Consider the following 12,244-nt stretch of genomic DNA (forward strand, 5'->3'; position numbering starts at 1 on the left):
TGTATCTGTGTTGTATCTGAATGCGGGCAGTATATACAATAAGATAAATGAGCTTGTGATGCAGATCAAAATTGGCAAGTATGACGTGGTGGGCATCACAGAGAAGCAGCTGCAAGGGGATCAGGACTGGGAGCCAAATGTCCAAGGATATACATCCTATTGAAAAGACAGGAGGTGGGCAAAGCGGGTGGAGTTGCCTTATTAGAAAGAAATGAAATTAAATCAGTAGCAATAAACAAAATAGGGTCAGATGATGTAGAATTTGTGTGGGTTGACTTGAGGAACCGCAAAGCTAAAACAAAAACCCATAATGGGATTTCGGCCCCAAAGTAGTCAGGACTTGGGGCACAAGATGCACCGAGAGGTAGAGAAGCCATGTAAGAAAGGCAAGGTTACGGTGATCATGGAGGATTTCAATATGCTGGTGGACTGGGAAAATCAGGTCAGTAGTAGATCACAAGAAAAGGGTTAATTTGGGAAACACAACAAAAATTCATCCAGAGGAAAAAGGAGCATACCAGAGGGAGGATGAGGCAACCATGGCTGACCAGGGAAGTCAGGGATGGCATAAAAGCAAAAGGGAAGCACATAATGTGGCGAAGGAAGCCAAAGGATTGGGAAGATTACAAAACCAATAGAGGACAACGAAGGAAGAAATAAGGAGGGAAAAGATTAAATATGAGGGTAAGCAAGCCAGTAATATTAGAAAAGATTGCAAGAGTTTCTTTAGATATATAAAGGGCAAAAAAGAGAGGCAGAAATGGACGTTGGGCCTCTGGAAAATGACGCTGGAGAAGTAGTAACGGGGAACAAAGAAATGGCGGAGGAACTGAATAAGTACTTTGTTTTAGTCTTCATGTGGAAGACATGAGTAATATCCCAAAAATTCAAGAGAGTGGGGGGGAGAGATGAATATGGTGGCCATCACCAAGGAGAAGGTGCTAGAAAAGCTGAAAGGTCTGAAAGTGGATAAATTCCCTGGACCAGATGGGCCACACCCCAGAGATCTGAAGGAGATAGCTGAAGAGATAGTGAAGTCTTTCATGGTGATCATTCGGGAATCACTAGAGTCAGGGAGGGTCCCAGAGACTGAAAAATCACTATTGTAACCCCTCATTGAAAAAAGGAGTAAGGCAAAAAAAACGGGAAAATCTAGCCCAATTAGCCTGACCTCAGTCATTGATAAGATTTTGGAGTCTGTTGTGAAAGATAAGATTTCTGAATACTTGGAAATGCATGTAAAATAAGGCAAAGTCAGCATGGTTTCAGCAAGCGGGTGTCATGCCTGACCAGTCTGTTAAAAGTTTTTGAGGAGGTAATGAATAGGTTAGGAGAAAGTGAGGACTGCAGATGCTGGAGATCAGAGCTGAAAATATGTTGCTGGAAAAGCACAGCAGGTCAGGCAGCATCCAAGGAACTGGAGAATCGACGTTTTGGGCATAAGCCCTTCTTCAGGAATGAGGAAAGTGTGTCCAGCAGGCTAAGATAAAAGGTAGGGAGGAGGGACTTGGGGGAGGGGCGTTGGGAATGCGATAGGTGGAGGGAGGTCAAGGTGAGGGTGATAGGCCGGAGTGGGGTGGGGGCGGAGAGGTCAGGAAGAAGATTGCAGGTTGGGAAGGCGGTGCTGAGTTCGAGGGACTTGACTGAGACAAGGTGGGGGGAGGGGAAATGAGGAAACTGGAGAAATCTGAGTTCATCCCTTGTGGTTGAAGGGTTCCCAGGCGGAAGATGAGGCACTCTTCCTCCAACCGTCGTGTTGCCATGGTATGGCGATGGAGGAGACCAAGGACCTGCATGTCCTTGGTGGAGTGGGAGGGGGAGTTGAAGTGTTGGGCTACGGGGTGGTTCCCAACACCTCCCTCCACCTATCGCATTTCCAATGTCCCTCCCCCAAGTCCCTCCTCCCTACCTTTTATCTTAGCCTGCTGGATACACTTTCCTCATTCCTGAAGAAGGGCTTATGCCCGAAACGTCGAATCTCCTGTTCCTTGGATGCTGCCTGACCTGCTGTGCTTTTCCAGCAATGAATAGGTTAGACCAAGGAGAGCCAATGGATGTTATCTATCTGGATTTCCAGAAGGCCCTTGACAAGGTGCCGCACAAAAGGCTACTGAGTGAGATAAGGACAGAGATAAGGAGAAACTTCTTCACCCAGAGAGTGGTGGGTGTATGGAAAGCTCTGCCCCAGAAGGCAGTGGAGGCCCAGTCTCTGGATTCATTTAATAAAGAGTTGGATAGAGCTCTCAAGGATTGTGGAATCAAGGGGTCATAATGAATGGTGGTGCAGGCTCGAAGGGCAGAATGGCCTACTCCTGCACCTATTGTCTATTGTCTATTGGTTCATGGTGTTAGAGGTAAGGTACTAGTATGGTTAGACCCTTGGCTGTCTGGCTGAAAGAAGAGAGTGGGGATAAAAGGGTCCTTCTCAGGATGATAGCAAGTGACTAGTGGTGTTGCAAAAGGGTCAGTGTTGAGTCCACAATTTTTCATTTTATATGTTAATGATATGGATGAAGGAACTGAGGGCATTCTAGGTAAGTTTGCAAATGATACAAAGATAGGTGGGGGTACAGGTAGCATTGTGGAGGCGGGGAGGCTGCAGAAGAATTTGGAAAGTTTAGAACATTGGGCAGAGAAGTGGCAGATGGAGTACAATTTGGGAAGGTGTGAGGTCATGCACTTTGGCAAGAAGAATAGAAGCATGGACTATTTTCTAAATGGGGAGCAAATTCAGAAACCTGAAGTGCAAAAGGACTTGGGAGCTCTAGTCCAGGTCTCTTATAAAGCAAACTTGCAGGTTGAGTCAGTAGTTAGGAAAGCAAATGCAATGTTGTCACTCATCTCGAGAGGACTATAAAAGTAGGGATGTACTTCTGAGGGCTTATAAAGCTCTGGTAAGACTACATTTAGAGTATTCTGAGTAATTTTGGCTTCCAGACCTCAGGAAGGATGTACTGGCCCTGGAGCAGGTCCAGGGGAGGTTCACAGGAATGATCCCAGGAATGAAGGGTTTAACATATGAGGAATGTCTGAAGACTCCTGGACTATACTCAATGGAGTTTAGAAGGATGAGGGAGGATCTGATTGAAACTTACAGATTGCTGAACAGCCTGGACAGAGTAGACATTGGGAAGATGTTTCCATTGGTAGGAGAGACAAGGACCCGAGGGCATGGCCTTAGAGTAAAGGGAAGACTCTTTACAACAGAGATAAAGAGAAACTTTTTCAGCCAGAGAGTGATGAATCTGTTAAATTCATTGCTGCAAAAGGCTGTGGAGGCCAGGCCGTTGAGTACATTTAAAACAGAGATCAATAGATTCTTGATTGCCAAAGGGATCAAAGGTTACGGGAACAAAGCAGGAAAATGGGGTAGAGAAACTTATTCGCCATGATTGAATGGCGGAGCAGACTTGATGGGCTGAATGGCCTAATTTTTGCTCCAGTGTCTGATGGTTTTATGGTCTAGAGTCATAAGAGTTGTACAGCATGGAAACTTCAGTCCAACCCGTCCATGCCGACGAGATATCCTAAATTAATTTAGTCCCATTTGCCAACACTTGGCCCATAACATTCTAAACCCTACCTATTCATGTGCCTGCCCAGATGCCTTTTAAATGTTGTAATTGTACCACCACTTCATCTGGCAACTCATTCCATACACACACCACCCTCTGCATGAAAAGGTTGTTCCTTAGGTCCCTTTTAAATCTTTCCCCTCTCACCTTGAACCTATACCCTTTAGTTTTGGACTCCCCCACCCCCAGGAAAATATCTTGCTTTTCACCCTATCCATGCCCTCATGATTGCATGAACCTCTATAATGTCACCCATCAACCTCCAATACTACAGGGAAAATAGACCCAGCCTATTCAGCCTCTCCCCATAGCCTGGAAGGTAAGTTGATTTTCTAGTGTATGCAACATTTTGAGCAGGACAGTAGGTGTGTGCTGCTGTTGGTGGTGATCAGAGCAAAATACGAACAGCAATGCATATGAAAATCTTCTCAGTAATTTTAATTTAAAGAATTCATTCGCATTAACCCTCCTTACAGAAGAACGGGAAAAGAAATTGATCAGACAGGGAAGAGCAAAGCACATGTATGTCAAGTTGACTGCCTCGTCACACTGCACACGATTTTCATTCTGAGTGACCTCGGAGTCAGAGGTTGGGGGTTCCAGTCTGACTCCAACCTCTTGAGTACAAAATACAAACTGAACACTCCGGTATAGTACTGAGGGAGTGCTGCAATGTTGGAGAGAGTGTCTTATGAAGGAGACATTAAACTTCAACCATGTCTAGCCTCCCAAATGAATATAAAATACAGTACCTCATGATGCTATTTACAAAAGGAGTAAGTGCATTCACCCCAGTGCCCTGGGAAATAATTATCCTCCAAACAACATCAGGTTAGAATCTCATTGCATACAAATTGGTTGTGGCATATCCTACACTGCAACTTTGAAAGTACTTCATGAGCTACATCGTGCTGTGGATGTTCCTGCAGATGTGAAAGCCACTACATACATGTAATTCATGTGCCTCTTTCGTTGAAATGAATGGAAATAAAAATCAGGTGCGGTGTGGCAAGAGTGGCCAACTTGACATCCCCACCCCTCCCCCCACCACTGTTGGCATCAAGCAGGTTTGCTCCACTAGCTTAGGCTCAGCCGTTACATTCACAGAGAAATAAATAAATATGGCAAGTATCAAAACAAGCATACTGAGTGAATATTTACAAGGAAAAACCATTTGTAATCTGAAGCACAAACTTCAAATATTATTAGCCTGATTCTTCATGATCAGCGTGTCAGTGTAGATCTTCAGACACATGCAGAAACTGAAAATGACTTCCCTATATTGCTCTTCTTGAGTGATTAACTTTGATGATTTTTCATAATCTTTCAAACCTAATCATGCTTTTTTTGGTCTTTTTCTTTTCCAAATCACAAAGCATTGATATTTTTTAGGTTTGTACGAGGTCAGGCCTTTGCAGGTTTGTCGATTCCAAATCCTCGCTGCTTTCTGGGCATTGACCCTTCAACGATGCCCTCAGATCACCAGAATCATTGCAACAGTACAACCACTTACTTTCAACAGCCAACATCAATGGCCACATGGTGGCAACAGTGACTGCCAATGGTATCATGTAAAATCAAGGACTCATGTCTGTGCTATTGACTTGAACCCTGGCATGAAGGCATTTGTAAACTCCAGAGTTGACCGATGATCGGGAGCAAGTGACAGGAGAAATGAGGGAGGTTATGAGCAATCTGAGAAATAACGTGCAGTGCATGTAACATGTTTGGAAAGACTTTGAACCTATGATTTCCAAATCTATATGCCATTGAGAGTTTTTCTCACCTTGTGCCTGGTTCAGTTCTAGGTGGATTGCTAGAGATTGTTTAGCAAATGTCTCCAGTATTGTGTGACTGTGAGGAAGGTCAACAGTGTAGGGGAGCCAATGGCCTAGTCATATTACCACTGGGCTGCTCGTTGAGGGACCCTGGTGTTGCTTTGGGGGGCTGAGTTCAAATCCCACCACAGCAGAAAATGGACTGTGAATTCAACAAAAATGTGGAATTAAGAGTCTACAGATGACTGTGTATCAATTGTCAGGGGAAAATATCCATTTAGTTCACAAATGCCCTTTGGGGAAGGAAACTGCCATCCGTCATGTCTACATGTGACTCCTGACCCATCAGCAATGGGGATGACACTCAACTGCCTTCTGGGCAATCTGGGATGAGCAATAAATGCTGATTCAGCTTAATGAATGAAGGTAAAAAAGCTTGTGCTACGTTTTTCCACCCAGCAATGTTCAGATGTTTCCAGAACATGAGCAGGTGAAGTTACAATGCAGTACCTGCAGAGTGCTGCATTAACAGGAGGACCCTGTTTTATGCAGAAGATCCCATGGCACTGTTTTAAAAAGAGCAGCCGATCCTCCTAGAAGCATGATGAGTAGGCCTCCCTAAACCAACACCGCCAAAACAAATCAACTCTTCCATTGCATTGCCATGACTGGGATCTTTCTGTGTCTGGCAGGCTGGTGTGTCTACCCATTAAATTTCATGTTAAAAGTCTTCCACAGGTTGAGGAGTATGTCAGGACGTCATACAGATATGAGAAGTCACAAAATTATAAAAGGCCATTCAGCCTGCTGAGCCACTGCTTGCTCCTTGAGCTATTGCATTCCAAAAGAAACCAGCAATTATGCTCACAGATTTCTGTATGAACATTTCTCTCCCAGAGCCCGAGAAGCAGATTAAAAGTGCATATATATTTATGGAAATCATAAGTGGTAAAGACAGCTCATATATATCTGTCTGACAGCATCAATATGAAAACTTCCAACATATTACAGTGAACTGTACAAATACATCAATTATAAATTGTAATGATGTCCAACCTTGTTAGCTTCATGTACCCAAATGTGAATATTGCACAACTTTATGAGCCATGAGTAAAATGTGAATTAATGTTTCAGCTCATTTGCATGTATTCTGCAGGAGATCTTTACTAACAGATCTTGGTTTTGTGATTTGTGATTTATTTTTCAAACCTTCCAGACCCACAATGCTTGAGGAGGGCACAGGTAAGCCAATGAGAAATTTAAGCACAATTGAGGCTGAACAGCTGGAAGGCTGGACTTGACAGGGTTTGGAGACCTCCACAGTCCAGTTATGGCTCTGACAGCCCTGATATAACACATGGTTAAAGACAACTATCACTTGGTTTAATTTATTCTCGATATCTCTGGCTGTCGTTTAACTGCAGTCAGTGAGCTTTCCATAGCAGCTGACTTAATGGTGCTTTGGAGTGAGCTGCAGTTCCAGTTGTGAAGTCTAATGTTTTGCCTCCCCATGCACATGTTTGTAATTTTCCAAATTTTCTTTAGAACTGATTTCCGAAGCAAGATATAAACCCAGGGATCCAAGATCTGGTTCCAGGCAGCCATTCGAACACTGAAGAGAAGTGAAGTTATTGCTTCTGGGCTTGCATTTAAGCTGCCTATTGTTGCCACGGATACCTGAATGAAACAGAAAATAATTTAGTTGTCAGCAACAGCAATGACCATTGTTCAGCTCAATTATGGCATGTCATAGAGTCACAGAGTCTTACAGCATAGAGACAGACCCTTTGGCCCAAACTGGTCCATGCCAATCGAAATGTCCATCTACGGTAACCCCATTTCCCTGCAGTTGGCCATAACTTTCTAACCCTTTGCTCTCCATGTATTTGTCCAAATGCTTTTTAAATATTGTTAATGTACCCACCTCAACCACTCCTGCTGGCAGCTCATTCCATATGTGTACCACCCTCTGTGTAAAAAGGTTGTCCCTTAGGTTCCCTTTTATCCTTTCCCTTCTAACCTTAAACTGATGCTCTCTGGTCCTCAATTCCCCAACCCTGGGGAAAAAACTGAATGCATTCACCCTATCCATGCCTCTCATGATCTTATACACTTCTTTCAGGTCCCCCTCAGGGTCCCACTCTCTGAAGAAAAAAGTCTTAGCTTATCCCAACCTCTCCCTATAACTCAGACCATTGAGTCCAGGCAACATCCATGTAAATTTCTTCTGCACTCTTTCCGGTTTAATCACATCCTTCCTATAACAAGGTGACCAAAGCTGAACAGAAGACTCCAAGTGTGGCCTCACTAATGTCCTCTATAACTGCAACATAACTTCCCAACTTCTATACTCAATGCCCTGACTGATGACTCCACTTTCAAGGAACCGTGCACCTGAACTCCGAGGTCCCTCTGTTCCACTACACTCCTTAAGGGCCGACCACTCACCATGAAACTCCTACCTTGATTTGATATTCCAAAATCTTCAAACATTTACAGAGATTCATAAAATCATGAGAGGTAAAGATAATGTGAATAGAGATAGGGTAGAGGAGTCCAAAACTGGAGGGTATAGGCTTAAGGTCAGAGAAGAAGAATTTAAAAGGGACCTCAGCGGCTACTTTTTCACATGCTGCCACAGGAAGTGGTAGAGGCAAATACAGTCATTTGGACAGGTACATGAATAGGAAAGGTTTTGAGAGATGGGGGCTGAACACAGGAAAGTAGGACTAGTTTATTTTTTGGAAACCTGATTGGCATGGATGAGTTGGATTGATAGGCCTGTTTCTGTGCTGTTTGACTCTATGACTCTATTTCTGTCAAATTAAGCTCCTTTAAAATCACAACTCAGTATATTATGGGGCAGTTTCTTAAACTTGTTGACCTGTTCCGGTTGTGGGAAATGCAATAATTTGGAATTTCACAACCGGCTATGACCCTTCAGCTCCACGGCATGTCATCGAATCCCTAATTTGCAAAAAGCAGCAATTTGAGTCTTCACTGACCTTCCAAAGACCACCCTATGCATACCCAGCCCCACCGCCATAATTGGGGCGGCTAATCCCATACAAATTCCATAAAGACAGTTATCCAAGGCTGGAATTGAACCCAGGTCTCTGGTACTATGAGGTAGCAGTGCTAACCACTGTGCCACCATGACACCCACTATCACTGAAACAATTAGGAGCTGGAGTAGGCCTGAGGTCTGCTTGAGGGTGCTCTGCCATTCAGTAAGATTACATCTGGTCTAATCATGGGCTGAGGTTGTCTTTCCCAACTCGTTCCCATAACCCTTGCAATCCTTGCAAATTTGAAATCTGTCTTCTTCAACCTTGAATATATTCAATCCCCCAATCTCCACTGGTGACCCTCTGAGAGAAGAAATTCCTCCTCATCTTTCTTTTTTACAATGAGATACCTTTATTCTGAAACCAAACGCTTTTCATCTGGACTCCCTCGAGAGGAGAAACATGTTCTCATCAGCAATCATATCATGCCGTCTAAGACCGTTTAACTAATAAGAGAAATATCCATCTTTCGTTTAAACTCTGATAGATATAGGCCCAACTTGCTTAATCACTCATCTGAACAAATATCTTTCACTCCAGGAATCAAACCTCTGAGTCTTCTCTGAACTATCTCCAATGCAAAAGTATCCTGAACTAAATGAGGAGATTAAAATTGCGACATCTCGCCACAGCAACACTTGCCTAATTTGATACTCCATCTCCCCTACTATACAACCATAAAGCCACGGGAAACAGCAGCAGGTGTAGGCCATTCAGCCTCTCCAGCTTGCTCCACCATTCAATAAGTTCATGGCTTATCCAATGTTGTTCATATTCATTTTCTTGCCTTTTCCCCTTAACCTTTCATTCCCCAAATGATTGAGAATGTACCTATCTCAGCCCGAAATATACTCAGGAATATACACAAACATTCCTTCTGCCTGCATTATTGCTTGTTGCATGTGCATGTTAACTGTTACGAGACCTGTGATAGTTCAGTCAGTGGAGCACAAGTATTTTTGGACCGTGATCACCTTTTGGGTCAACTTTCAGCTCAAGACTTTTTCATAAAATTCCAAACGAGGCGACCAAAAGCAATCAACACTGAGTTCTCCTGCTCCCTCAAATTGAAACCTGACATTAATTGCAAAAAGCGTGCCCGGTAATATTTTGCGATTCATGCATCAGTGATCAACTCCTGATGCGCAAACAATTACCTCATTCCTTGAATGAACCGTGAAGAAGACAGGTTTAAAAAACTAGCTCAGAATAAACATTGAAATCAAAACTTTCTGTCATCTCCCTGTCATGGACTTTAACAATGTAGCTTCTGTCTCAGGGCTTATCAAACTGGATCAGCCAGTATTTTAGCGTTTACATTGTTAACTATTGGAGGGCCTACTTTGGGAGATATTGGGGAGAAGGCTATAACCTGAGGGAGCTGCCAGGGTACAAAGGTCCCAACAGTTGCTCATCACCCACTGTTGGCATTGTGCCAGCAACAAGGCAGGAGCCAGAAGGCCTGGTCAACTTTGACCCAACCGATGTCCTTCAATCAGTAAGGACCATGCTAGGGTCTGTTCAGGCTGATATGGGTCAGTTAGTTCAGTTGGCTAAACAGCTGGTTTGTAATGTAGGTGATGCCATGGGTTCAATTTCTGGACTGGCTGAGGTTACCATGAAGGATTTGCCTTCTCATCTCTCCCCACACCTGAGGTGTGGTGACCCTCAGGTTAAACCACCCCCAGTCATCTCTGTCTCTCTCTCTCTCTCTCTCTCTCTCTCTCTCTCTCAAAAGAGAGAGCAGCCCTATTGTCTCGTAGGATTATGGTGACTTTATCTTACTATTTATTTCATTGTCAAAAGGTGCGGCACTGGAAGGGCACAGCTGGTCAGGCAGCATCTGAGGAGCAGAAGAGTCAACATTTCGTGCGTAACCCCATCGTCAGGAATACCCTAAACCTTGACTCTCCTGCTCCTCGGATGCTGCCCGACCTGCTGTGCTTTTCCAGCGCCGCACCTTTTGACTCTGATCTCCAGCACCTGCAGGATTCACTTTCTCCTATTTATTTCACTGGCTTTGAAGAAGTGTCACTGGGTTTAAAAAATAAAATTAAGAACCAAGTGAATAAGGGCCAGGGAATGTGTGGGAGCTGAATGTTTAGGGAGCTGGTGTGCCACATTTTGAATTGCAATGAACATATCTGTAGCAATTGTTGGTTGCTTGAGGAACTCCAGTTCAGAGTTGATGAGCTGAAGTCTGAGCTTGGGTTTGTGGAGAGAGTGACCCTCCATAATACTTAGTGGGGAGAGGGACAGAAAATATTTCTCTCTTCACAGATACTACTGAACATTTCCAGTTTTTATTTTTGTGCACCTACTTTTCTGAACTATTGTTACGATGAAACTTGGCACTTATACAATCGCTCCACCCAATGTCTTATACCATGGAACTCCTAAATATTTACCAACCTTATTGACGTCAATAAAATTGGCTGCAGCCAATTTGTGCGCAGTAAGGTGCCTCAATAATGAGATGATTGATCAGTTCATCAAAAAAAAACCCCAAAGAATTGCTGCAAGTCAGAAACAAAAACAAAAATTGCTGGAAAAAAGGACTCAGCAAGTCGAGCAGCATCTGTGAAGAAAAAGTAGTTAACATTTTGGGTCCAATGAATCTTCTTCAGAAGTGTTTGTAGCTGGGAAAATCCTAAAGATGGGGTTGGGGAGGAAGGGGGAGGAGAAGTAAATGTTAGGTGGAGATTGAGCCCAGAGAGAGAGAGGAAGAGAGAGAGAGAGAGCAACAGTTGTGCAGACAACAGATTAGGTAAAGGTCAGCCTGACAGAATCAAAATCTGTTAATGGGGTCTATTAATGACTGAGGGGATTAATACAGCTGTACTAATCCCTTCAGTCACTCAACACATTGGAAGAAAAATATTCTCCTCATATTTGTCCCAAAGGGGCAATTTCTTTCTTATTCGTTGGTTATGGGCAACGGGGGTTAAACTAGCATTTCTTACCTCCCTAATTGTCCACAGGAGAGTAAGGAGACACATGTAGGCCAGACCAGGTAAGGGCAGCAGATTTCCTTCTCTAAAAGACATTATTGAACCAGGTGGGCTTTACCTGACAATTAATAATATTTTCATGGTCATCATTAGACTATTAATTCCAGATGTTGTTTTAAATTTAATTCAAAATCTCTATCTGCCATGAGAAGATTTGACTCCAGATGGACAGTAGATTAAGGGATAATACCACGAGGCCATCCATACTGCCTAACTCCTCATTTTAAAACTGCGTTGACTCATCCAGACTCACTCACAAGTGCAGACTCGCTTTCCATATCTCCTTCATCAACCTCTTCTATCCTGCTTTGTCAGGCAGAAGATACAGAAGCTTGAACATATGCACCAACAGGTTGGAGAGCAGCTTCTTCCCTGCTGTTATAAGCCTGCTGAATGGACTCTCTAACTTCAAATAATGTTGATCTTGCTTTGTGCACCTCCTGTGTAGCTGTAGCCTTGTACACCTCAGCACCCTATGATCTGTATGTCCTTGTTTGTAATGATTCACCTGTACTGATCACAAAACAAAACTTTTCACTGCACTTAGGTACATAAGACAACAATAAATCAAATCAAATCATGACCATTTAGAAGCATATACACTTCTAACAAATCACCCCTTGCTTTTCAAAACTCTGATGAAAACTTGGAGAAAGTGAGGACTGCAGATGCTGGAGATCAGAGCTGAAAAATGTGTTGCTTGAAAAGCGCAGCAGGTCAGGCAGCATCCAAGGAGCAGGAGAATCGACCTTTCAGGCATAAGCCCTTCTTCAGAAGGGCTTGTGCCCGAAACATCGATTCTGATGAAAACT

General features: G+C 43.5%; 1 protein-coding gene across 1 annotated transcript in view; it reads right to left on the minus strand.

The window, feature by feature from the left end:
• Positions 1-3,998: 3,998 nt before the first annotated feature.
• Positions 3,999-12,244, minus strand: part of LOC122554143 (prostaglandin F2-alpha receptor-like) — a 40,285-nt gene continuing 32,039 nt past the window's right edge. The window contains exon 3 of the mRNA XM_043698706.2: positions 3,999-7,030. Within this exon, the coding sequence (XP_043554641.1) occupies positions 6,737-7,030 (294 nt within the window). The 3' untranslated portion in view covers positions 3,999-6,736. The remainder of the gene's footprint in view (positions 7,031-12,244) is intronic.

This window comes from Chiloscyllium plagiosum, unplaced genomic scaffold (genome assembly GCF_037043375.1).
Source record: "Chiloscyllium plagiosum isolate Xiang-an unplaced genomic scaffold, Cpla_swu_hap1 HiC_scaffold_9, whole genome shotgun sequence".
Classification (NCBI taxonomy): domain Eukaryota; kingdom Metazoa; phylum Chordata; class Chondrichthyes; order Orectolobiformes; family Hemiscylliidae; genus Chiloscyllium; species Chiloscyllium plagiosum.